This window comes from Sinocyclocheilus grahami, unplaced genomic scaffold, assembly GCF_001515645.1.
Source record: "Sinocyclocheilus grahami isolate Dianchi unplaced genomic scaffold, SAMN03320097.WGS_v1.1 scaffold1039.1, whole genome shotgun sequence".
Taxonomy (NCBI): domain Eukaryota; kingdom Metazoa; phylum Chordata; class Actinopteri; order Cypriniformes; family Cyprinidae; genus Sinocyclocheilus; species Sinocyclocheilus grahami.
This window is the reverse complement of record NW_015506218.1, coordinates 123,354-150,625: the sequence shown is the minus strand read 5'-3', so window position 1 is coordinate 150,625 and position 27,272 is coordinate 123,354. Positions and strand designations below refer to the sequence as shown.

Genomic DNA, 27,272 nt, shown 5'->3' with positions numbered 1-27,272 from the left:
ATATATATATATATATATATATTAGGGATAGTAAGATTCACATTGATGCATCGATTTAAAAGTGTGCATCAGATACAACAAGTTGGCATTTGTATCACATATTTCCATCGGTAAAAAACTATTTATTTATATATAATTATCAGTAGATGCATTGGATCGCATTTAATCTTAATAGGGGTTAGTCGTATCGTATCGCATCGGTAGCTGCTTCATATGTATCTTTATTGTATCGTTTCGTTGGCTATGCATCAGTTATGGAGATGCACATCCCTAATACAGAGAGAGAGAGAGAGATTAGATTTATGTTTTTATTATAATTTACCCTAGGTTTCGATGTCAAATTTGTTGTAATATTCACATTTTGTCCTGGTTTCAGATGTATACCCCTCCCGAGGCGGACTCCACGCGGGAGGACCTGCAGTATTATGAGCACGAGATTGACCCCAAGGATGACTGGATGGTCAAGACCAAGAAGGAATGGTCCGACCTCCTGCGAGCTCCCAGCAACCCCCTGGACCTGGCCGTTCTCCGCTTGACTAATCTGGAGCGGAACGTCGAGCGGCGCTATCTGAAGGAGCCGCTGTGGAATCTGTCCGAGGTGGTGCGCTTGGCGCCTCTCACCCCTCCGCCCGGCGGGGAGGAGGTCCCACTAGATGCTGTGAGGTGGGTCAGAGTTAAGGGTCTTTAAAAAGATGATGCTTTGGAGATTGTTTACCCAAAGTGATCATATTTTTTCAGTCTTCATCAAAAATAAATCATTGTTCCAAATTCTACAGTACATTATTTTGTGTGTCTTTGTAGCTTGGAAAGTGAGATCACACCCAGGTTGAAGACGTGGCGGCAGGCCCTGGACCGCTGCCGCAGTGCGTCTCAACTCTCTCTCTGTCTGCTGCAGCTGGAGAAAGCCATCGCCTGGGAAAGATCCGTCATCAAAGTGGTGAGAGCATACACCCATTCACTCAGCCTCAGAGCCTGTTCCAGCGTTATATATTATATATCATTTCTTATATACATGACAGATATCACTAAAATAGGTGTCTAAGTTATTAAAAGTTTAACGAAAATTACATTTTTAGGGCTATATGAGATGTTTTTTTTTGGTGTTTTACTTTTACCAAAACCTCTGTTTTCCAATTAAATTTTTCCTATAAAATGAAATGCCCTATGAAATGTTTTTGTTTAGTTTTTTCCCCCAGAAATTGTGTTCTGTATTTTATTTTTTTCTGCTAATCAAATGACGGCATACAACAAATTAATTTATCTTTTCATCAAATGAAAATTAAAAAATGCTTTTGGCAGACAAAGTGCTGAAAAGCATGGATGAGAAATTGTGCAATTATTTTTAAAACAATTCAATTGTAATAATTTTATCATCATTATTATTATTATTACATTGAGATGTACATTCTACTGTACAATAGTAATATATTTGTCACAATTTCTTCAAGTTAAACCAAACTTTTTTTTGATTGGTTGCCATGAAGTTTGATAGTTTTTTGGTTAAATGTTCGTGAAGTGACTCTCAGAGCAGCTCTGGAGATGAAGTTGAATGTCTCATATATTGAGAGACAGACGCTGAAACACCGCGAGTGTCACGTGTGTGTGTGTGTGTGTGTGTGTGTAGTAAACGAAACCACACGTCTGCGTCTTTCATTCACACAGAGACACGCAGAACATGCAGGATTCATATTTCAATAGCAGTGTTTTTGTGGTTTAATATTCATAGGCTGTAGTCCATATCACGCTTTGATTTAAGTGTACTAACCTGCTTTTGGTTTATTCATCCAAAATTTGACATATTCTGTGACATTCCACGTTATACAGTAAATTACATTTTTATGACTAGATTTTGCGATTCTGTCCACATTTTCCATAACGCGGAAATCACAGGACCCTAGTTTTGTATAAACTGTTGTTCATGTGTCCACAGACATGTCTGATCTGCCGTAAGGGCGATGATGATGAGTACCTGCTCTTGTGTGACGGCTGTGATCGTGGCTGTCACATGTTCTGCCTGAGGCCAAAGGTCATGCAGGTGCCAGAAGGCGACTGGTTCTGTCCCACCTGCGTTGCCAAGGTAATGTGACCAAGAGGTTTCAAATTTGACAAACAATTTAAGTATCCAGCTTCTGTTTTTGCCCCATCTGATTCATATTATAAGCGTAGGCAAAGAAAAAATATACAATTCAAACATTATAAGAAAAATAAGAAACAGAATTTTGCAGGAAAACGGTGAAGCTCCAAGATCACAGCGTTCATCACGGAAGAGATCGAATGTGCGGAAACGGCGATTTGCAGAGGATAGTTCAGACGAGGATGATGGGTACAGACGAGGCATGACCACACGACAAAAAGACGCTGCAGCTTCCTCGAGCGGGACGAGCATCTCGCCCTCCAAACGCAGACGGATGGCCACACGAAACCAGCCTGACCTCACCTACTGCGAGTGAGTGCAGGCCTGGGAAGAACAGCATTTACAAAATACTAGGAGTGCCACATAAAAAATACAATGACAAATTTAAAGAATAGAATTGAAAAGAAATCGAATTTTAATTAAACATTTATTATTATTATTTATAAACATCTGTTGTCGTGATTTGAAAACTAATTTGTTGGTGCATCTCTGACCAGAGTCGAAATGAATTCACTGCCTGGAATAATTAGTGGCTGTCATGGAATAATTAGCGAGCTGTTTGATGTGCTGTAGGATCATTCTGATGGAAATGGAGGCTCACTCAGACGCCTGGCCTTTTCTGGAGCCGGTCAATCCCCGCCTGGTGCCTGGCTACCGACGCATCATCAAAACCCCCATGGACTTCCTCACTATGAGGGAAAGACTTCTGCAGGGAGGGTAAATAAAGGCTGATCACAATATTACAGCCGTGCTGAGTCATCAGCTGTACTCAGGAATAGTGTTTATTAGTTTAGATCAGGGGTGCCCAAACTCGGTCCTGGAGGGCCGGTGTCCTGCAGAGTTTAGCTCCAACTTGCCTCAACACACCTGACTTCAAGTTTCTAGTATGCCTAGTAAGAGCTTGATTAGCTGCTTCAGGTGTGTTTAATTGGGGTTGGAGCTAAACTCTTCAGGACACCGGCCCTCCAGGACCGAGTTTGGGCAGCCCTGGTTTAGATAAACAAATAATCAATTTCACTTGAGTTTTGCGTTAGAAATTACATTTTTAATCATATTTGTAAATATAACATTTATATTTAAAACTGAAATGTTTATGTAATTATAATTTATAGCTAATATTCAAATTTTCCCACAGTCATTTATAGGATCCAAAATGTCAAATTTACCAGTAATTGGATTTGCCAATGTTTGTTGGTTTTCAAAGAATATATATATATATATATATTAGGGGTGGAAAGGTTCGCGGAAACTCTCGACTCTCTAACCATTAGGCCATGACTTCTCCGACTTAATATTAATCAAACAGCAACAACAAAGAAATCACTCACTGCTCTTGATTGAATAGCTTTTGCAACTTTAATAAAGATTAATCTCTAATTTATAGTCAAATATGCAATGCTGTTTTACATTTCATTACTTTATTCAATTTCTGTACCTAAAAACTAATGTTAGACCTACCTTAAAAAAACTGAAAATCACTGTTTATTTTATTTGTATCTTTACTCTATTGTATATATTTGTGCTGTTGCCTGTAGTTAGATAAATTATTCTTATTTTCTTTATTTTTATTTGACAGTATAGTTTTTGCCTAAACATAGCACATACCGAACCATAACCGTGACTCTAAAACCGTGATACAAAATATATATATGTGACCCTGGACCACAATAAGGGTCAATTTTTCAAAATTGAGATTTATACATCAGCTGAAAGCTGGATAAATAAGCTTTCCATTGATTTGTTAGGATAGGGCAATATTTGGCCGAGATGCAACTATTTGAAAATCTGGAATCTGAGGGTGCAAAAAAACTCAAAATGTGGAGAAAATCGCCTTTAAAGTTGTCCAAATTAATTTCTTAGCAATGCATATTACTAATCAAAAATTAAGTTTTAATATATTTACAGTAAGAAATTTACAAAATATCTTCATGGAACATGATTATACAATGATTTTTGGCATAAAAGAAAAATCAATAATTTTGACCCATACAATGTATTTTTGGCTACAAATATACCCCGGTGTCTTAAGACTGGTTTTGTGCTCCAGGGTCACATATTCCTTGAAAACCAACATACACACATTTATCAATACACATTTACTGTACTGATCACATTTATTAATACAGGTTTAATACATCATTAATGGAGATTAATGCTTTTGATACTTAAAATTATTATTAATTTCAATTATAATTACAATGCTATAATTATAATTACAATGTATGTACATAAGGCAGTTTTTCAATATAACAACTTATTAATCTAAATATAAAATTATTTCTACTTAAGTTCTTTGAAATATAATTTACAAATTGGCAAATTTAAAAAAATAATTTTTTTAATAATAAAAATATTTTTATTTAATTTGAATAATTAACATTTTAAACTCTTGTAAAGATTTAATTATATAAATATATTCATTATATATAAACGTAGTCAGTCCAGAATCTGTTTTATTAAAAATTGATGTTCCATCTTATGTGGGTTTTTAGTTGTTACATATGATGTTTTAACCTGGAAAAATTTCCATTTCTTAATTTTCCATAAACTTGACATTACATTTGGGTGATTGGGCTTTACGGGGGCTGTGAATAACCTGATTAGTAAGTAAAGCTGCATCTGTGTTGACGCCTGTGTGTCTCAGGTACTGCAGCTGTGAGGAGTTTGCTGCCGACGCTCAGCTGGTCTTCAACAACTGCGAGCTCTTCAACGAGGACACGTCGGAGGTGGGCAAGGCCGGACACTCCATGCGGCGCTTCTTCGAGAACCGCTGGGCGGAGTTTTATGAGAACAACGACAAGTAGAGACGCTGCCCTCTGCTGCATGGGAGGAAGCACTCGAACGCCCCGCTCCTTTGATGCTCATTACTACTAAAAACTCTGTCTGGAGAGCCAGCCCTCCAGTCTCTGTATGCATACACGTGTAGATATATGTATAGATTTGTTCTGTTGGTTTTACAAGTATGTTTGTCCCCCTCACCCGCCTTGAAAAGGTTAAAGCATTTCTTTATCACCTGGTATTACGGCGTACAAACGTCTCCTCTTTATTCAGCTTCGTCAGTCACTCCTTCGGAGTAGAAGTACTTCTTCAGGACTTGATCGGGTCACACTTGATGTCACGTGTCGCAGACACACCTCTATCAGGTCGTTCTCACTCTTTCCACCATTATACTCGAAGCCTTCTGCTCCATGGTGTATAGGTCGTGGACCAGGTGTGTCCCCTTGACTGAAAATGTAACGTGCTTTTGAGACTAGAAGCAATTTCCTCAGTATATTTTTTATTATATACTATATATACACTTAAAGACAGAAATAGGGATTATTTAATAGCAATAGACTGTAGTGATTCTGTACAGACCACATCGTAGAGAGATGTATAGGTGACTCATGAAATGGCCAGTAAACATACTATATCACGTGTAACTCATCACGTCTTTTGCTTGTAGAGTATTGGTCTTGTGAACTGGAGGATTGCCATCTTTTGCTAGGTTATTGTTTCTGTCATGCCCCCCCAAACCCAGAAAGAAATAAGTGTTTATTCATAATGTAATGCCAACAGCAGAACCGTTACAACGAAAGGCCCATTTTAACATTCTTGTTTTTAAGCTCTGCTAGCTAGATAGCCGTTTTCAAAGCTTTTGCTTGATGTATGACTATTGTCTGTGGGGGAAAAAAAACTTTAGACTATTGATATTGGTTTATATGGAAAGGATATGTACGTACTTATACGGTTGTATAGTTTTGTTTAGCGACACTTATTTTTCATTGGAACAATATCTTCGCTGTCTCTTCAGTATGATTGATCTGGTTTGCTCTTGGTTTTTTTTCATGAACATGGCAATTTGTTGGGTTTCTGAAACCGTCACATCCTCAGATGTTTAGACTGTTTTATGTGTTTTAATATGTGAGTTTGAACCTGGACCAACTCCCTTAAAAAGGACTTTTTTTTCATTTTTACACTCGTCTTTTGACATTAACCATGCTTTCTCAAATGAAAATGCCTTGCATCTTTACTGGTGTAACTGACCCATACGTTTTCCCCACTTACAACCTCACGTTCACGGTTTTTCTGTGTGCACTGAGTAGAGGAGCGCAGTAGAGCACACTATTCATGTTCGTTTTCCAGGCTTTCGTACACTGAAGTCGATTTGCGGACGTGTGTCATTCACTTTGTGTTCCTCATCATACAAAAGAGACATTAGCTTTTTTTATTTTTTTTATTTTATTTTTTTTTATTAAACAGACGGTAAAACCTGAAGACAGTACTAGAAAACTCAACCAAATGTGGTGTCTAGTGAATTTTTAATAATGTACAGTTTTTGTGACTAAATTTGTTCCTTTCTATATTTTTAGGACCAATATATCGTTTTTAAGAGGCGACATTAAATGACCATTTTCTTTCAAGGTAATGTAACACACGTGCATCTGTAGAATGTACTGTAAGTGGAAATAAAACCACATCTAGTAAACAAACTTGTCTCCTAAATTTTTATAAACTGAATTGTGGCTGGTAATGAAGTTTCATATGTTTAAGCAATAATGCAAGCAAGAATGCTCCAAACATCGGCACTTCCATGATTGCAGGTATGATATTGCCTTTCTACAATTCAACAAAAAAGTTAATATTGAGCAAGTTATATTTTATAGACAATATTGACAATTAGAGTTTGTCTATTTTTCTTCAGCGCCGAAAATATTTCCAACTGAAGTCGATGGAGAATCGTTGAGTCTCCAAGCAACTGAATGAATCGGTGCTTTTGAATGATCTGATTGAGTGAATGATTCAATGACTCATTCATATATTTATTTCGATCCAGAGGAAATAACCCTGTCTGAATACTTCCCTTCTGTATAGTCCAAAGTACATACTTTACCTTTTTTTTCCCCCCCGAACAAACCTATTGAGTGAATGATTCATTGACTCATTCATAGACTTGTTTCCATCTGGAATTAATTACCCTGTGCCTACTTCCCTTGTACATAGTCCATACTTTTTTTTTAATGGTTAAAAAGTTCTTATTCAAACTTGGCACTTAATTATAGCTATTGAAAATAGTTAAAAATTCAAATGCAGTACCTATTCAGACAGTATGTATGCGGAAGCAGCTTTAGTGTTTTGAATGGATGTCAATGGAGGAGACTCCTTTTGTGAGCTTAATGAACTGACATTCTGTCTGCTAATCTTCAATGTGTGCAGAGACATAACATTATACATCAGTTTCTGTGGATATGTGCATTCCTACCAAGACTTATTTAACATGCAACAATGACAAACCGTGGTTCACAGCAAAACTCAAGACAGCTTTGTCAGGCCAAAGAGGATGAATACAGGAGTGGGGACAGAGTCTTGTATAAACAGGCCAGGAACACACTGACAAAGGAGATCAGAGTGGCTAAGAGGAGCTACTTTATAAAGCTGGAAAGCCAGTTTTCTGCAAACGACCCTGATTTAACACAAGACTTAATGATTACAGAGCTGTTGCCCTAACATCTGTTGTCATGAAGCCGTTTGAGGTGTTGGCTTATCTGAAGGACATCACTGGACCCCCTGCAGTTTGCTTATCGAGTAAACAGGTCTGTGGATGATGCAGTCAACATGAGACTGCATTATATCCTACAACATTTTACTTGTGTGAGGATCCTGTTTGTGAACTTCACTTCGACTTTCAATACAATCATCCCAGCACTCCTCCAGACCACACTAACCCAGCTCTCTGTTCCTAGCTCTATCTGCCAGTGGATCACCAGCTTTCTGACAGATAGGCAACAGCTAGTGAGACTGGGGAAATTTATGTCAAACAGCCGCACCATCAGATTCAGCACTGGTGCCCCCCAGGGATATGTGCTCTCCCCACTGCTCTTGTCCCTTTACACCAAAGATTGCACCTCTACTGACCCCTCTGTCAAGTTAAAAGTTTGCAGGCGACACTACAGTCATCGGCCTCATCCAGGACTGTGATGAGTCTGCTTATATAAATGAGGTTGAGCAGCTGGCTGTCTGGTGCAGTCTTAACAACCTGGAGCTGAGCACGCTCAAAACAGTGGAGATGATCGTGGATTTATAAAGTATATTTTATATATTTATTTATTTAGTCATTTAGCAGAAGCTTTTATCCAAAGTGACTTACAAATGAGGACAATAAAAGCAGTCAAAACTAACAAAAGAGCAACAATATATAAGTGCAAATGACAATATATACATACATACATACATATATATACACACACACACACACACACATGTGTGTGTAGTTTCACATATCTTTTTTTTTTATTATTATGTGTTGTTGTCTCTGTGTACTGGAAGCTTTCTGTCACCAGAACATTCCTTGTATGTGCAAACATACTTGCCAATAAAGCTCTTTCTCATTCTGATTCTAAATATAAATCTTTTTTTAGTTACCAATATTTGGAGTTTACAGCGAAAAAAGTCATGGAAAACTGCATTACTCCCGGTATCCAAAAAGCTGCGATTGACTGTTTGACGTTACGATTTCTCGAAAGGCAGAGGAGAAGGTTGGTGAGGAAATCACTGTTTTTATTCTTTTGGAGTGGGGATTTTAGAAAAGTTTCCACACCATTAGCATCATGAGAACAAACCAGGTTTTAGTAATTGTGTCCGGCAGAGTGGGAATGTTCTGTATTGAGTTGAGCAGTGTTTCTCAACCGTGGACCCCTAATGGTCCTTGACGTAAGGCCAGGGGGTCCATATAAAGTATGAATTTTTGTATAAATTTTGTATATTTTGACATGACATGTTCCCATGAAAGAAAAATCCAATATAGCTGATGATATGGCCAAATACTGGACAAGTCAGCTAACTTTAATTATACTTGACTGTATTTGGTCCTCACAAAGACACAAATGATACATAGATGAATCAATTTTGTTCTGGGGGTCCTTGAGGATGGTTCTGAATTGGACTGGGGTCCGGTACGCCAAAAGGTTGAGATTCACTGGTGTAGAGCAGAGTGCTGTGTTGTGTTGGTTGTGCTCTTCATGGCCGCAAGCAGCAGGTGGTCGGAGCGCGTTTGCACGCGTTGTGTCGCACAGCTCCCCGGAGCGCCGGGTGTCTGCAGCACATGGCACAGCTCAGACTGCTGTCTGTCCCAGCTGGGCCTGCTGCTCTCTTTACTTTTACTGGAGACCAGGACGATCCCCTTTTACATATTTGTAACTATTCAATACTATATGCATATGATCTTTTCCACGACATTCTAATTTATTGAGATGCACCTGTAATAATGAAAAGAGTTCATCGACTTAATTTGCTTTAAAGTTGCTTTGCAACGATTTGTATAGTAAAAAGCGCTATACAAATAAACTTGAATTGAATTGAATATTCATTTTTTTATGTTTAGAGTCTTACTGTATTCGTTTCATTTGAATTTAATGCACGAGTTTCACAATTTGAGTTGAATTACTGAAATGAATGATCTTTTCCACGACATTCTAATTTATTGAGATGCACCTGTAATAATGAAAAGATTTCATCGACTTAATTTGCTTTAAAGTTGCTTTGCAACGATTTGTATAGTAAAAAGCGCTATACAAATAAACTTGAATTGAATTGAATTGAATATTCATTTTTTTATGTTTAGAGTCTTACTGTATTTGTTCCATTTGATAATTCACCTTTAGTTGATTTAAGTTTAATGTCTTTGTAATAAATTGATTTTATGGTGATGTTGCATCTGGATTTCAAAAAGATTTATTGAATTGTTTGTTTCGTATCATCGCAAAATGTAAACTAAATTATCGTCCAGCTTTAATCTGTGACATGTGACTATGTGAGACTATGAAGATATTAAGATTATAATATAGGATAAACATTAACATAATGTTATTAAAAACGATTAATTATAATGTTTCGAATGTATGTCTAGTGTCTGTGTAAACGTAAGTAAATGTAAAAACATATTTAAACAGTATGCCATTTCTAACAATTATGGTAGTTGGAAGTTTATTTCAAAATAGTTTGCGTCAAGATATTGTCATTGTATCTTAAATTGAAATGTTTTAACTAGAAAGTTTTGCTCAGTGGGTGTTTTGAGAATGTTTACCTTGCAACATTTTTTTAATAAAAATATTTACTGTATCTAATAAGTCATGTTGTATTTTGATTTTTGATTTTTTACAAAAATACGTAAATGTGATATAAAAAGAAATACATAAACATGGGTGTTTGTGTATTATTCATGTAAATGAGCATAAATGTTCGCTGGCTTTTGAAGATGTTTCATAGTCCTTAAAGCAGTGAATTAGTCACAGGTTTAATGCCAGTTATTTCTTTTCTTTTCTATCTCTTCTGTCGACTCACTCCAGGAGCTGAGGAGCCGTCAGTTCTGGCAGGGGTGGTGAGTTTGCTGGCCAGTCAAGCACACCAACACCATGGTCATTTAACCAACTTTTGGTGCTTTTGGCAGTGTGGGCAGGTGCCAAATCCTGCTGGAAAATGAAATCAGCATCTTCAAAAAGCTGGTCAGCAGAAGGAAGCATGAAGTGCTCCAAAATTTCTTGGTAAATGGGTGCAGTGACGTTGGTTTTCAAAAAACACAATGGACCAACACCAGCAGATGACATTGCACCCCAAATCATCACAGACTGTTGAAACTTAACACTGGACTTCAAGCAACTTGGGCTATGAGCTTCTCCACCCTTCCTCCAGACTCTAGGACCTTGGTTTCCAAATGAAATACAAAACTTGCTCTCATCTGAAAAGAGGACTTTGGACCACTGGGCAACAGTCCAGTTCTTCTTCTCCTTAGCCCAGGTAAGACGCCTCTGACGTTGTTTGTGGTTCAGGAGTGGCTTAACAAGAGGAATACGACAACTGTAGCCAAATTCCTTGACACGTCTGTGTGTTGTGGCTCTTGATGCCTTGGCCCCAGCCTCAGTCCATTCCTTGTGAAGTTCACTCAAATTCTTGAATTGATTTTGCTTGACAATCCTCATAAGGCTGCTGTTCTCTCGGTTGGTTGTGCATCTTTTTCTTTCACACTTTTTCCTTCCACTCAACTTTCTTTTAACATGCTTGGATACAGCACTCTGTGAACAGCCCGCTTCTTTGGCAATGAATGTTTGTGGCTTACCCTCCTTGTGAAGGGTGTCAATGATTGTCTTCTGGACAACTGTCAGATCAGCAGTCTTCCCCATGATTGTGTAGCCTAGTGAACCAAACTGAGAGGCCATTTTGAAGGCTCAGGAAACCTTTGCAGGTGTTTTGAGTTGATTAGCTGATTGGCATGTCACCATATTCTAATTTGTTGAGATAGTGAATTGGTGGGTTTTTGTTAAATGTGAGCCAAAATCATCACAATTAAAAGAACCAAAGACTTAAACTACTTCAGTCTGTGTGCATTGAATTTATTTAATGCACGAGTTTCACAATTTGAGTTGAATTACTGAAATGAATGATCTTTTCCACGACATTCTAATTTATTGAGATGCACCTGTAATAATGAAAAGAGTTCATCGACTTAATTTGCTTTAAAGTTGCTTTGCAACGATTTGTATAGTAAAAAGCGCTATACAAATAAACTTGAATTGAATTGAATATTCATTTTTTTATGTTTAGAGTCTTACTGTATTTGTTCCATTTGATAATTCACCTTTCTGTACAGATTGTAAATATCATGAAACAATGTCCTTGTTCTCAATACCCATCCATATTGTCCAGGGCCCTGGTGAATTTTAGTGATAACCCTGAAAAATAGACATAATAGCAATTCTGAGTATTCACGTTTTACTCTACAAATACAATAGTCAAAAGTACTTGAAAATGACTTGCCTTTAAGTACACAAATAACTAGTTTCAGAGTCAGATTTTCGGCTGTATATTGTAGTCACTGTTTTAATTTGCAGATCCTTTATAACTGGAAACCAGCATTTCAGAGACTTTAACGTGTTTTTATAATTAAGAACTCTGATCGTGCAGTTTTCTATTATTTGAACCCTATAGAATTTGAGTTCATTTGTTTATAAAGCACATTTCTGATGCAACTGGAAGCTTGTTTCTGCCATGGAATAAATAAAAAGATGACTTTTTATTTCACAAAATTTGACTTTTTTTTCTTGCAATTGTGACTTACAATTGAAACTTTTCTTTTCAGAATAGCACGAAAAAAGTCCGAATTGTAAGATAAAAAAGTGGCATTTATTTGACAAGGATAACACAAGCATCTTTTTAAAGCTAAAAAGCTATTAATTATTTAATAACTGTATTATTTAATCATGTATTAAAAAAAACATACATTTTAAAGTAAAATTAGTCAAATGTACAAAGTAATAATTCACCTGTATTAATATTTAAGATTATATAATAATAAATAGTTAAGACTAAATATTTGATATCTGACCAAATGATGGCCAAAGTATTGTGACACTTTGTTGTCAAACATTAGTGTATCATGTTCATAGTAAATGTGGCTCTCCATACCTATGTGAACTTGAGGAGAACTGACTTTATGCATCCACTAAAATCATGTTGACACCAGCTGGTTAAACGTTATTGGACAAATGGCTTAGAAACATGAAGTTAGCTCTGAGAAAAGCTGCAGCATTTGTTGACCGGTTATTCAATGTTTTGTTGTTTAATGAAATGACATTGCATTTGTGACTTAAGACTGTGTGGCTAGTTTCCAAATCCTTGAAATCTCTTTATCTTGCTATAGTTGTCTTGCTGTACATTCACTGTTATTAACCCTGTTTTAGCCTCTTCTGTCCTGTTCTTTTCTAGTATAGTATACCCTTAGCTGGCAGTTTGGTGCTTGTGTGAGGTTCCGGCTGCGCTCTCTCTCTCTCTCTGTGTGTGTACTGTTGGTGTCAGCATTCTGTGTGTGGAAAAAAGTTGCGCAGGTGGGTTTCTACACTGTCAAATCGACCTCCCCTCGTTGGCCTACGCCGGGTTTAGGTTCACAAAAGAGGGGATCACTGCTCCACAAACCACCAGCTTGGAGTGGATTACGAACGGGACGCACACACACTCCCTGCTCCCCTGACCTCTCTAAGGCAATGCTGACCTTGATCTAGTCCGAGAAGTTGAACTTTCACTCTGACCTGCAAGAGCTCTGCCCCAGAAGTGTGTTGAGACGAATGTTGAGAGGCTGCAGATGTATTTAAACATCGTTTACACATTTTCTTCACAACTGATCATTGACCTTGTGTGACTCTCACAAACACTCAAGAACATGTCCACGTCAAATTTCACCACAAATCAAACTTGTGAAATTGTGTTTTAATGCAGAGAAATACACACATCTAACACATTCTCTTCTAATGACACAAAATTAAATGTTTAAGTATGTATGCATAATAGTAGTATTATCATGGTGGCAGTGTTGTTATTGTTAACTAAAACTATTTCAGTAACTGAAATACAGAAATATGAAACAACAGATGAAAACCTAAACTTTAAATAAAAAATAAAGATATATAGAAATATCTCAAATATGACAGCTAATAACGAAGAATAAAAAAAAGCACATTACAAAATTAATATAAACTAAAATTAAAATGAAAACTGAAAATATAAAGAAAAAAAATTCTAAATATTTTTTCTCAATCACTTTGGCTCAGCTCTCATAAGTTCAGATATCTGAACAATTAGTTTTATGCTCGCTCCAGATTTGAATTTCTTATTTACGCAAATTGTTGTATTTTTATCTATTTATTATTTTTTTTCTTTGTTTGTTTTTGGTTTTTGCATGTGTAAAATTTGCATTTTTTTTTTACATCAATCACCAGTAGGACAGAACACAAACGTTTCGGCTGAAAGCCTTCTTCAGTGTGATTTATTTTGGTGCGTCATGGTTTTATATACTAAGTAATTTAATAGGTCACACCAAAATAAAATATTAAGTGACAGAAGAACGCAGTTCAAATGGATTTGTGGTATAAGTTAATAGAAATAAAACACATTTCAGTGAAGCTCAATCAGCCTCATTTGATCTGATGAGTTAGACTGAATTGAACTAAAATACCTCTCAGTCTAAAGGCCAACAGAAGGTCCTGATTGCATGTTTAGCTCATCTGAAACAGGCCACTTTAAAGAGCTGTCTAGCATCATAATAGGTGTCATGGCAACTGAATCAGGCCAATCGGGCTGTCGCCATGGCGATGATCACAGTACTTCACAGGCAGGATGATGAAAGGAAAGAAACGGTGGATAAAATATGTGTGTGCTTAGTGTTTGCATTGGTTTATAATTGAAGGATGTTGGCATTGAAACCCAACAGTGGCAGATAATGATAAACCGAAAAACCTCAGTGTGTCTTATTGGCCTCCCAGTTTAGGTTGCTGTCTTTCGAGCAGTGAGCGACCTGTTGCATCTAGCGACTGCTGCCAAGGGTTGTTGTTGTTATAGTTTATTAAAGCTTGACATGTCCAATGTGTTTGTGATCATGCTGTGGTGAGGTTTGCCAGCGTGTAAGCAGTGCTAAGAGTGTAGCGGGACGGAGGGAGGCGGTGATCCCTTTGTGCCGGGCCTCCTGTAGTCTCCTCCACTGGAATTAATTAGGCTCTTTCTGACAGAAGACACCCTTCAGTCCAGCCCATGTCCTCAAACACACACCAACATCAGCACAGACAGACGGACTATAAAACATCACACCTGGAATGGCAATAAAAGAGGTAAGGACTAATATAAGAGACACTGAATGGCAAGGTTTTAATCGCTAGAGATGTGGATCCAGTGTGAATGATCAGGTTTTAGGGTGAGCTTATGATGAAATGCCAGTCAGTTGATTTAAGTTTAATGTCTTTGTAATAAATTGATTTTATGGTGATGTTGCATCTGGATTTCAAAAAGATTTATTGAATTGTTTGTTTCGTATCATCGCAAAATGTAAACTAAATTATCGTCCAGCTTTAATCTGTGACACGTGACTATGTGAGACTATGAAGATATTAAGATTATAATATAGGATAAACATTAACATAATGTTATTAAAAACGATTAATTATAATGTTTCGAATTTGTGTCTAGTGTCTGTGTAAACGTAAGTAAATGTAAAAACATATTTAAACAGTATGCCATTTCTAACAATTATGGTAGTTGGAAGTTTATTTCAAAATAGTTTGCGTCAAGATATTGTCATTGTATCTTAAATTGAAATGTTTTAACTAGAAAGTTTTGCTCTGTGGGTGTTTTGAGAATGTTTACCTTGCAACATTTTTTTAATAAAAATATTTACTGTATCTAATAAGTCATGTTGTATTTTGATTTTTGATTTTTTACAAAAATACGTAAATGTGATATAAAAAGAAATACATAAACATGGGTGTTTGTGTATTATTCATGTAAATGAGCATAAATGTTCGCTGGCTTTTGAAGATGTTTCATAGTCCTTAAAGCAGTGAATTAGTCACAGGTTTAATGCCAGTTATTTCTTTTCTTTTCTATCTCTTCTGTCGACTCACTCCAGGAGCTGAGGAGCCGTCAGTTCTGGCAGGGGATTCTGGCAGAAACTCTTGGCTCTCTGGTCTTTGTATCTGCTGTGTTGGGCTCTTTAGTGCCGGGGCCGGACGGGGCCTCCCCGGGGCCCATTTACCCCGCACTGGCTGCTGGTATGGCAACTGTGGTTCTGGGATATTGCTTTGGTGAAATCAGTGGGGCTCAGGTAAAGAAATGTGATTTCTTTCTTTCTTTGTTCTTCTAACTCAACTGGTAAATCATAGTGTTATTAATCAATCTCATGCGTTCAATTCCCAGGAAACACAAAACTGTATAATGATACCTTGAATGCACAGTTTGTCGCTTTGGATAAAAGCATCTGCAAAATAAATGCCAAGAATTGTTTAAAGAATTACTGAAAGTCCAAGAAAATGAATGAGCAAGTAAAAACATGTCGGATGGTTAGTTTAAAGCGTAATTAAGTGTTCTGTTGTTGTTAGGTGAATCCTGCGGTGACTGTGGCCCTGTTGGCCATGCGTAAGGTGGATGTGTTGAGGGCTGTGGTTTATCTGCTCGCTCAGTGTTTGGGTGGGATCCTCGCAGCTGGCCTCATGTACCTCTCTCTGCCCCTGAAGTCCACAGCACAGAACTTCATCAACAAGGTTCAGAGGTTTTCACCGCATGGGACATGCTCTGATCAACATACTCATTTTTTCACACTGAAATTTCCCGGAGATTTTACGGCTATTAACCATAGGCGGAGGAGCATGTGTAAGGCTGGGCCTAAGCAGGCTTAGCCTTCCCCTGGCCACGGGGACTTGGGGCAAAAATGCCTCTAAATTGGACAAAAATGTCCCTGCACAAACAAATAAAATCTATTACGTCTGTTGCTATCAAAGTGAATATGAATAGACAGTGTCGATTGCGGCATTAAATTAAGATCTGCTCATGTTGCACCGTATTTCATTTTTATGCAATGGCCAATCAGAGGCATTCAGATGAGTCATCGTTCAAACTCATCAATGCCAGTTATTTCTTTTCTTTTCTATCTCTTCTGTCGACTCACTCCAGGAGCTGAGGAGCCGTCAGTTCTGGCAGGGGATTCTGGCAGAAACTCTTGGCTCTCTGGTCTTTGTATCTGCTGTGTTGGGCTCTTTAGTGCCGGGGCCGGACGGGGCCTCCCCGGGGCCCATTTACCCCGCACTGGCTGCTGGTATGGCAACTGTGGTTCTGGGATATTGCTTTGGTGAAATCAGTGGGGCTCAGGTAAAGAAATGTGATTTCTTTCTTTCTTTGTTCTTCTAACTCAACTGGTAAATCATAGTGTTATTAATCAATCTCATGCGTTCAATTCCCAGGAAACACAAAACTGTATAATGATACCTTGAATGCACAGTTTGTCGCTTTGGATAAAAGCATCTGCAAAATAAATGCCAAGAATTGTTTAAAGAATTACTGAAAGTCCAAGAAAATGAATGAGCAAGTAAAAACATGTCGGATGGTTAGTTTAAAGCGTAATTAAGTGTTCTGTTGTTGTTAGGTGAATCCTGCGGTGACTGTGGCCCTGTTGGCCATGCGTAAGGTGGATGTGTTGAGGGCTGTGGTTTATCTGCTCGCTCAGTGTTTGGGTGGGATCCTCGCAGCTGGCCTCATGTACCTCTCTCTGCCCCTGAAGTCCACAGCACAGAACTTCATCAACAAGGTTCAGAGGTTTTCACCGCATGGGACATGCTCTGATCAACATACTCATTTTTTCACACTGAAATTTCCCGGAGATTTTACGGCTATTAACCATAGGCGGAGGAGCATGTGTAAGGCTGGGGCCTAAGCAGGCTTAGCCTTCCCCTGGCCACGGGGACTTGGGGCAAAAATGCCTCTAAATTGGACAAAAATGTCCCTGCACAAACAAATAAAATCTATTACGTCTGTTGCTATCAAAGTGAATATGAATAGACAGTGTCGATTGCGGCATTAAATTAAGATCTGCTCATGTTGCACCGTATTTCATTTTTATGCAATGGCCAATCAGAGGCATTCAGATGAGTCATCGTTCAAACTCATCAGTTTTGTTGAGTGCGCGCGCGCGTTCGCTGACTGAATTCTGGACTCTTGCGAATTCTCTCATCATAAACAACAAAGCGCAGATGGACGTACAATGTAAATGAGAGATTCATTTCACAGTGTATACAGCTTCAGTGATTATAACGATAGTTTTGTTTTTTTGAGAGTGCATAAATTCGCGATCGATCAATGTTAGTGATAATGTCACTTTCTATAGCCTAGGCTATATAATTTATTCGCTGTTTGAATAAACGTGGAAAGGAAACGTTATATAATTATCACATTTTTTTTCAACGTTTTTATTCAATTGTAATCACGTTAAATACAAATTCAGTCTCATTAAACATTTTTTTTTAGCCTAGATGACACCCGGATGTCTGGTCCTTGCCTAAAAAGATGGGTTTATGATGTTTAATACATTAGGCTGCTTTTATAGCCTTACCCTGGAGTTGGTTCATCCTCCGCCTATGCTATTAACCCTATAAAGCCTACTATTTCATATTTCATACACACATTTCTAAGGCCTCTAAATTAGCAAACCTGTTGCACACAATCTACTGCATCCCTCGGTTACACTTTATTTTGATAGTCTACTTCAGACAGTCTGCTAACTACAAGTAACTAGTACATGTCAACTAGTGGTCATTAGAGTATTAGTAGGCTGTCTGCTTATATATCTGCTAACACTTAACAGACATTCTACTGACTATAAGTAACTTTGCAAATGCATGCCAACTTATTCTACTAACCCTAACCCTAACCTAGCAGTCTACTATTCTCTAATGAATTCTTAAAGTTAGTAGAATGTCTAAAGTGGACTATGAAATTAAAGTGAAACTATGCCTTATGTCGTCTGCTTGATAGTTTATACATTTTTTAATCAAGGAAAAGTCCTTTTATTATAATTGAAAAAATGGTCTCCCTTCAGGTTGTGGTTCACATGTCTTTGTGACTTTAATGTAAGCATAAGAATAACTTTTATATTATTATTAATATTTCAAAAGGAACACTTAATGGACTGAAGCAACTTAGGTTTACTTAATTATCCAAATGTATTTTTTTTAATAAAAATGTTAAAATGTGAGCATCAAATATGATATATTAGGCTTTTGAGGACGTTTATTGTTCATATCTCAATCATCATTGTATTGCATTGCATTATGTGTTTTGCCTCACAATAAAAACTACAGAGCTTTGATCATGAAACTAAACATCTAAATATCTTAACATGACATATTATTGAGTGACAACTGGAGAACTTGCACAATTGGTGGCTGACTAAATAATTTTTTGCCCCACTGTATGTATTTTATGTATGTAGTCTGTTGTACTGTTATGAAGATCATACTGATTTACATTACAAGCTACCAGAGTTTCATCTTACTTTTTGGCCATTTAAATATCAGCATCTGCACCAAACTGCATAATTACATTCATTTTGGACCTCTGAATAAAATATAGGTGTTTTTTCCGCCTCAAGTATGAGCTCCATATTTTATAGCATACTATATGAGCCATAAAAGCCTGATGTATCAAATATGATACAAAACATAAAACACATATGCAAACAAAATTAAATATCCCATTACGCAAATAGATTTTTCGGACTATTATTTCTTATGTTTATATATATATTTAATATATTTACAGTGCTAATAATTACAGTTAGAACTGTGTTTATTGGACGAGTATGTTGTAAATCTCCTACTGTTTTAAATAGAAATTAAGCCATTTCTAAAAAAATCGATACAGGTTTGTGTCGAGAATTATGCTCTTTAGAGTTATTTTCCAGTCCATAGAGATACAGAGATGACACTCAATGTTAACATCAACCAATCAATCAATCAATCAACCAACCAACCAACCAACCAACCAACCAACCAATCAATCAATCAATCAATCAATCAATCAATCAATCAATCAATCAATCAATCAACCAACCAATCAACCAATCAACCAATCAATCAATCAACCAACCAACCAATCAACCAACCAATCAATCAATCAATCAATCAATCCTTCTCATATCCTTCTCATTTCAGGTCCCAGTGGATATGAACGCAGGTCAAGCTCTTGGGATGGAGATGCTTGCCACGTTTCTCCTGGGTTTCACTGTATTTTCTGTGGAAGATCAACGCAGGAGAGAAATAAATGAACCAGGGAATTTGGCCATTGGATTTGCTGTGACCACTGCCATCTTTATTGCTGTAAGTGTGTGCAAATGCTGTGAGTGGTCTGGATGTGGAATGTTGAGAACACTGAATGTAGTGTCCCTTTGTCAGCAAATTTTAATTAGATTTAATCCGATTATTTTTACACAAATAATGATCCCGTTATTCTGTCCTTCCTCTCCATGTATTATTGAAAATACACATAATGATGATAATTAATATTTTGTGTGTGTGTGTGGATTTAGGGGAGGTTTTCTGGTGCCAGCCTGAACCCAGCTCGCTCTCTTGGTCCCGCTATAATACTTGGATATTGGGAACATCACTGGGTAAGCAAAGCTAAACTATTTTAGGCAGCTCTTTTGATTCATTTTTGTAAAATTTTTACATTTCTATGTAGCTAATTAGTACGTTTATATGGACCCTTTTCACAGACTTGCATTTTTTAAAATGTATTTTATGTAAATTTATGAAAACATACTTTGTGATATATTACACCAGTACAGCAACAACAACGAAAACAATGGGGTTTCTAATAAAGCTTTTCTTTTTTTCTCCTCTTTTGGAAAGTTGTAGAAACACAATAGTTTATAATTTTAACAGTTGAGAGAATGTTGAGAGAAGTCAGGAGTGAGTGAGGCGCTGTGTGAACATGATGCTACTCTAGACAGTATATTTACTCATATCTCACTTCTACAAAAACAGATTCCGTATTCTTCAAAACAGTGAAATGCAAACTCAGAATATGACACAAACCTGCAATAATTAAATGTTAAATAACACAAATAACCTTTATGTATTTAATCCCATTTTATAAACCAATGTATTTGCTGCTGACCTTTGCTCCAATTAACCCATACTAATAAGCAAATATGACTTTAGACAAACATAACATTTGTGTTTCATTTTTATTGTTGATTTTTTTTCTCCTGCATCCTATTCTTCATCCAGAGTGGCAGCACAGCTGAAAGTTTTGTTTTAGCTGCTGTACTGTACAGATGTGAATGAACATTTAACTCATTTCATTATATATTAATTTCACTTCTGGTGAGAAAGTGCTTTAACATCTGCCAAAAACAGAACTTTTTTTTTATATTAAAAACAAAGAAGCAAGCCCAGCCCAGATTTAAAAAGTAAAGCAAATATAATGTAACACAAAAAGTAACTGAGTAATGTAACTAGCATTACTTTTAAAAGTAACTTTCCCCAACATTGTTCTTTCATGGTCTCCCATGTGTACCCTGTGGTTTACTTCTACAGTCCAAACTATAGAAATCGGAAAAGAGTTCATAGCATTGCTAGCACACAAGTAATGTGATGAATATCGATGTGAAAGGTTATTTTTTTAGTTTTTACCAGTTTTTAAAATGCTGTGTATCTATGCTTTCTGTCGTTTTCAGGTCTACTGGATTGGTCCAATATTAGGTGCAGTCCTGGCTGGAGTGTCTCATGAGTTCATCTTTGCCCCCAGTGCGTCCAGACAGAAGCTGGTGGCATGTTTGACCTGCAAGGACATTGAGATTGTGGAGACGGCCAGCGTGTCTCGATCGTCCCTGTCCACTGTCACACAGAGCGCCATGAGAAACAAACAAAGCAACAAACTGGAGCACAGCTAAGCTCACATTCAGCAGATTAAGAATGCAGGTTTTTACATTGTCACAAACAACCAATCAATGGCTCTTATTCATGAAACAGAACGAATCTGTGTAGATTCTTCATAACCATTCTTACATGAATTGCACCATGCAAGTAGAGATAGAAGAATTTTTTTTTTTGAACAGACAGTTGAATATTTAGACAGAATATTACAAATAGAAAAGAAAGTTTGTGTACAACAGTTATTATTTTTTTAAGTAAAGCTTTGATCATGGTGATAATTCAGAAACCTTGGAAATTTGCATATCAAATATGATACAACGTGATTTAGAGGATCAACCAGCACATTAACATCTAATATTCCATAAAAGTCTATAAAAATGTTTTCATATTAGAATGTTCTGTTGTGGATCAGAAGTACTGCCTAGTACTGTATTAAGCTGAATGCTGTGTGTACAAAACCCTCAGCTTGCACATGGGTAGATATAAAAGTGCCAAACATATGCCTATGTGGCTTGAGCTTGCTATTATGGTTCAGTAATATTACATACTTTTTCCTAAATCCACTGTTAACCAAATAACTGCAGAATTTCGTTGTGAATTTCATTTCATGGCTATAGTTGAAAGTGTTTAACAGCTTTTAAAGTGTTATATACTGTATGCCAGTGTGTTTGTTCATAGTGTTATTACATCTTTTGTTGAATTATATATTTGGCGCAAACTTTTGACTTTCAGATTTATGAATAATGGGATTATTAAACTCTTCCTGTACTTAAATCATATCAAACTATAATCTTGTGTAAATTATTTCAGACAGGAGTACAAGCATACATAGGCTATACAATAACCTCTGGTTTTTATTTCCTTACATAACACAAAAATGTTTTCTCATGTTTAGAATGCTATGCTACAAATTATTCTGATCCACATTTCTACTTGTATAATTGTAGCAGAATGTAATAAACTCTAATATTACATAGTTTTGCTTCCCTGTGTTCTTATAGAAAGCATGTTGAACATGCTAATGCACAATGTTCAGTGGCAATATTCTCATATCATCCCTTTTTATGCATATAAATTTGCAAACGTACATTCAAGTTTACAAATGCACACAGACAGTATGTTGTGTTTGGCATTCATGCTAGAATATTCATGCAGATATCATACATCGCAGCTATTAATAACACACACATGCACTTAAACAATGAAGAACATCCACACAGTGCCAGCCAGCATTTTGTTTTGTTCAGCATGCATGTGTATGAGTGTGAGGGAGTAAAACAGATGAGATCAGCGATCCTAATTCACCATCAGCTCCTCTAACAGAAGGATTTTCCAGGGCTTTATCCGGCTATGAGGCCCACACCCCTCCACAACTGATCTGCTCTGCACACAATACAAACCTCTGCCTAATCACTTCTGCCCTGAACAAATCAGAACCACCAACAGCACTCAATCATATAGCCATGAACCACACTGCACAGATAAAAAAAAAAAAATACATATAAAATAAAATAAAAAAGGTTTATTTATACCATCATGTTTACGGAGTCCACGTCCTGCTGAATTTTCTTAAAGAAAAAAGGATATGTATATATATATATATATATATACTGTATATATAGATAGATAGATTAAACGACCTGTGTGCGGCTACATGTGTGACCGTTTACTTGCGGCTTCCCACACAGCCTTAGCTAACGGCTAGTTCTATTAGGCGGACTTTCATCACTCTTTTCGCCCTCGTTTATATTTTTCAATAAGCTAAGGATTTAACTTTTTGTGTACTTGTTAAAAAGGACAACCTCAAAGACACTTCCTTTAGCCATTTTTGATAACTCCAAATAAGCTTGTTTTTTTTGTTGTTGCTGGATCTCATAAATCACGATGTGGGAGTTCCGCTCTATGATGTTCTGGCGGGCGGTGTTCGCCGAGTTTTTCGGCACCATGTTCTTCGTGTTCTTCGGGATGGGCGCAGCGCTACGCTGGACCTCCGGGCCGTACCATGTCTTCCACACTGCCCTCTGCTTCGGTTTTGCTGCTGCCACTCTCATCCAATCCATCGGCCACATCAGCGGAGGACACATCAACCCAGCCGTCACCTTCGCCTACTTAGTCGGCTCTCAGATGTCCTTTTTCCGAGCTTTCTTCTACATCTGTGCTCAGTGCCTGGGGGCCATGGCAGGAGCCGCGGCCCTTTATGGAGTTACACCCAACAATATGAGAGGCACATTGGCACTTAACACGGTAAGAGTGACCCCAAAAAAAAATTATTATGATTTTGTATTTATTTATTTGCACATTTTGAGTTCAAATGTGTTTTAATGGGAAATCAATTTATCTAATAAATTTGATGTATTGAAATCTTATTAATTGTATTCAGTACATATATAGAAGCACACAGTACTGCGCTAACAGGCCCCTACAGAACTGTACTACAGAACTATGTTGCAGTCTTATAAATCTTTATGAATAATTTTTTGTACCTGTTTATGTCTCTGCAGCTGCAGCCCGGCATGAGTCTCGGCATGGCGACTACAGTGGAGGTGTTTCTCACCTTGCAGTTGGTGGTTTGCGTTTTCGCCGTCACAGATGAGAGGCGAAACGGCCGTCTGGGTTCTGCCGCTCTGTCCATTGGCTTCTCTATCACTATGGGCCACCTGATGGGGGTGAGAATGAATATTTTAGTATTCGAATAAACTTTTTTGAGTATTTTAAGTGTGCAGTACACCAAACATGTACCCTGCTTGTCTTTGAATCAGATGTACTACACTGGAGCTGGCATGAACCCAGCTAGATCTTTCGCTCCTGCTGTCATCATGAGGAATTTCATCAACCACTGGGTAAGAAACGCAAAGTAAAGTACTGAAATTACAGGAAAAAAATATTTAGTGACTTTCTTTTTCTCTTCTGACAGGTGTACTGGGTGGGACCTATGATTGGTGGTGCTATGGGTGCCATCCTGTATGATTTCATACTGTTTCCCCGTATGCGGGATCTCTCCGAGCGGCTAGCTACTCTCAAGGGCAGCCGACCCCCAGAGGCCGAGAAGCAGCAGGAGACCCGCGGGGAGCCCATCGAGCTGAAGACTCAAACCCTATAAACCTGCTAAGAACCTGTGGACCGAAATCTGGCTCTACCTCACCGGACCGTCTCGTCGCCTCAAGCAACACTCAGTATACCTCAGTTAATAAACTCCCACACTGAGGGTCACACATCCATGCGAAAACCATTAAGGGAGCTGAAATGAGTACAATACTTTGTTTAGTATTCAAGGTTTGTTGCTAATTTCAATGCAGGGCAGTGACGGAGCTAAGGCAGGGGTTCAGGTGGGTGTGCGAGGGGCTTGAGCTGTTTATTTAGGCATGCTTTTCACTTTTCATCTGACTTCACTTTCACAATTCATTTTCAGTTTTGTTTTCTACAACACCAAGATGTGGATGTATGCAACTTAACCAGGGTTTCACACTTTTTTTTTTTTAAATATCCGTGAGAGTTATTGTGCAAATGAGTGCAAGTGTGTGGGTCATTTTGTGTGTGTGAGGGAGAACGTGCCAAGGTACTGTATGTATGTGTGTTTAGCTTGTGCATGACCAAGTGTATGTGTGAGTGTGTCTGTCTGCTGAGCAATTATTTTGGGTTTTTATCATTACAGCTCGCTAGTGTTTGTACCATGCTAATGTTTTTTTCCCCTTATTTTTACGGGACTCTAAGACACCCCAAACTGTATTTTTTGCAATGATATTACATTCACTTTGACATTCACACAAACCACCCGTGGACTGAGCTGTTTTAAACACAACAGGTGTTGTGCCCAATTCTGACACACCCCCCACCCTAGTATTGGTAAATTTAGGAGTAGGTGTGGGAGAAGCGTTAGGTTTAGGGGTGGGTTTAGGATTAAGCAATCAGGTAGAGACTTGAATGAGGGGGGTAATAATTTGGCAGGGAGGTCAAAATTGAGCACAACACCGTCTTTGCCGCCAGTCTTTTCAATTACTTCTCAAGTTTACAGTGTCTCTGTTGCCTTTCATTAAATCTTGTTTGAGGATAACATCCATGACTGGGCAAAAAAAGCTATATGAATCATATCTGAATGCAAATAAATACATAAAAAAGAAGAGGCTCTTTGTATGTACCACATGCACACACGCTACATTTTGCTTAAGAGTATGAATGCTGCAGGAACTAATATTAACACCACATGGCGCTGTACAACAGCTTGTGATCTCAGAACATTCAGCTGCCATTAGAGTTTCATCATGGCGGGGTTTAATGAGAGATAAAGTCATTTAGGAATAGAAACTGGGAACAAGAAAAATGACCAGTACCTGTTTACAGTAAAACAGAATGGTAAAAATTTTATTACCGGGAGGCAAAACACAAGCTCAATTCCATGAAATCAAAATGTACCTTTGGTAGATATGCTATAGGCGTTTAAAATTTGCAGTCTCTCTAGGGAAAACGGATCAGAAATATTGACGACTCATCTTGCTCTACAATTTCTTGTCCAATAAAATTCTGTATATAATGAATGCCCCTCCCCCAATACTTGAGCAGTTTATCAAGTGAAAGGAATTTCCATTTTGTTTTATACTATATAGTAAGAAATTACATATTTTAATGTTGTTTATGTGTAGGCTACTTAGTATTACTATTAACTGATATTTGATGGCGACCCGGTTTCTCACGACACGGCGCCGCCATCTTGAAACGATCAACAAGGAGTGCGTAAAAATGTAAGTCCAAACATTATGTGCACCAGTAAGCTTGTGTGTGGACTGCTGAGCATATATTAATCTTAAAAAAGTTTGACATGTTTTCACAATCCTTTTGTAGAGAACTATTTAGAGTTATAAGTCATGGGGATTGTTTGTTTATGCCCCCACCCTACCTGTTCATTAGTCTCCGCCAACTGACGGGCCATAAAACTCGCAAAGCCTTTAATAAAACCGATTAACAACTTTACAAACAATAAACGCATAACTACAGTAAATATGAACATAAATACAGTAAATCTAACTCAATGAAAGGACTAAACGGACAGATAGAGATGATATCAAATTAGTTATTGTACATTTGGTAACTCAGAATAAAATCGATATGATTTAATAACACATTTATGATTTGAATAATTTGTTGCTACTTTTAAAGGACCATCAATGGAGAAAGATGCCTTTTGTCCACAGCATCTGGCAGTAGGGACTTACAGAAACAGCTTTTAGTAGTATAATATATATTTCTAACCGCGACACCGATTTCCCTAAATATGGTCTGGGTCAGAATCGTAAATATGTTCAAAATCTGCCAGTATTCATTTTCCAACTTGACATGCAGGTGGTGCACAAGAGAAATGCCTATTATCCTGAGTTGTCAGAAAAACAAAAAACTGCACAATATAATGTGAACGCCATGCACAGTGCATAAACGTTTCATCTGCTTGGAGGAGGACTGTTTGTAAAGTCGTTCACAGGTGCTCATTTGGATTATAAGGTCTGAGGCTTCATGCATAAAACTTCCTGTAGTTTCCATAGTGATAGTTTGCCTACTCACAAAAATATAAAAAGACCTAATGCCTTCCATTGCCTTCATTTGCATAGGTTTGTATGCTCGTCCATGAACTCTTGGATTCACTCCAGCTCTTCCTTTGAAGCAGTTGTTAAACTGCCTTTGGTTATTCATTGCAAGCACATATATACTTCCGTGTCTCTCAATGAATTTGTCTGCAGAAACAAAAAGAAGCTCCAAAGAAGAAAAACAAACTCAACTGACAAGTTGAAAACATACAAACTGACTATAAATATAATCATATGAACCATATAACAATGCATCAGGGTGGCAAATAAAAGAAACTCTTGATGGGATTCTTTAAGAAAGCAGTAAAACATATACAAACTGCAAAATAACCACATTAGATAAGC

The 27,272-nt window shown here is 37.5% G+C and overlaps 3 protein-coding genes across 3 annotated transcripts in view; all 3 read left to right on the top strand.

Moving 5' to 3' along the window:
- LOC107565992 (bromodomain adjacent to zinc finger domain protein 2A) overlaps nucleotides 1-6,346 on the top strand; it is a 34,080-nt gene extending 27,734 nt beyond the window's left edge. The window contains exons 23-28 of the mRNA XM_016251341.1: nucleotides 377-663; nucleotides 802-937; nucleotides 1,931-2,077; nucleotides 2,226-2,446; nucleotides 2,708-2,851; nucleotides 4,779-6,346. Coding sequence (XP_016106827.1) covers nucleotides 377-663; nucleotides 802-937; nucleotides 1,931-2,077; nucleotides 2,226-2,446; nucleotides 2,708-2,851; nucleotides 4,779-4,938 — 1,095 coding nt within the window. The 3' untranslated portion in view covers nucleotides 4,939-6,346. The remainder of the gene's footprint in view (nucleotides 1-376; nucleotides 664-801; nucleotides 938-1,930; nucleotides 2,078-2,225; nucleotides 2,447-2,707; nucleotides 2,852-4,778) is intronic.
- An 8,345-nt stretch (nucleotides 6,347-14,691) lies between these two features.
- LOC107565993 (aquaporin-4-like) lies at nucleotides 14,692-21,580 on the top strand. The gene is made up of 6 exons (XM_016251342.1): nucleotides 14,692-14,763; nucleotides 15,558-15,752; nucleotides 16,027-16,188; nucleotides 19,630-19,794; nucleotides 20,004-20,084; nucleotides 21,156-21,580. The coding sequence occupies exons 1-6, from the start codon at nucleotides 14,749-14,751 to the stop codon at nucleotides 21,369-21,371; spliced, it is 834 nt and encodes a 277-aa protein (XP_016106828.1). The 5' UTR covers nucleotides 14,692-14,748; the 3' UTR covers nucleotides 21,372-21,580.
- A 1,415-nt stretch (nucleotides 21,581-22,995) lies between these two features.
- LOC107565996 (lens fiber major intrinsic protein-like) lies at nucleotides 22,996-25,492 on the top strand. The gene is made up of 4 exons (XM_016251346.1): nucleotides 22,996-23,598; nucleotides 23,856-24,020; nucleotides 24,114-24,194; nucleotides 24,269-25,492. Exons 1-4 carry the CDS (start codon nucleotides 23,239-23,241, stop codon nucleotides 24,452-24,454), a joined length of 792 nt encoding a protein of 263 aa, XP_016106832.1. The 5' UTR covers nucleotides 22,996-23,238; the 3' UTR covers nucleotides 24,455-25,492.
- Nucleotides 25,493-27,272: the final 1,780 nt, after the last annotated feature.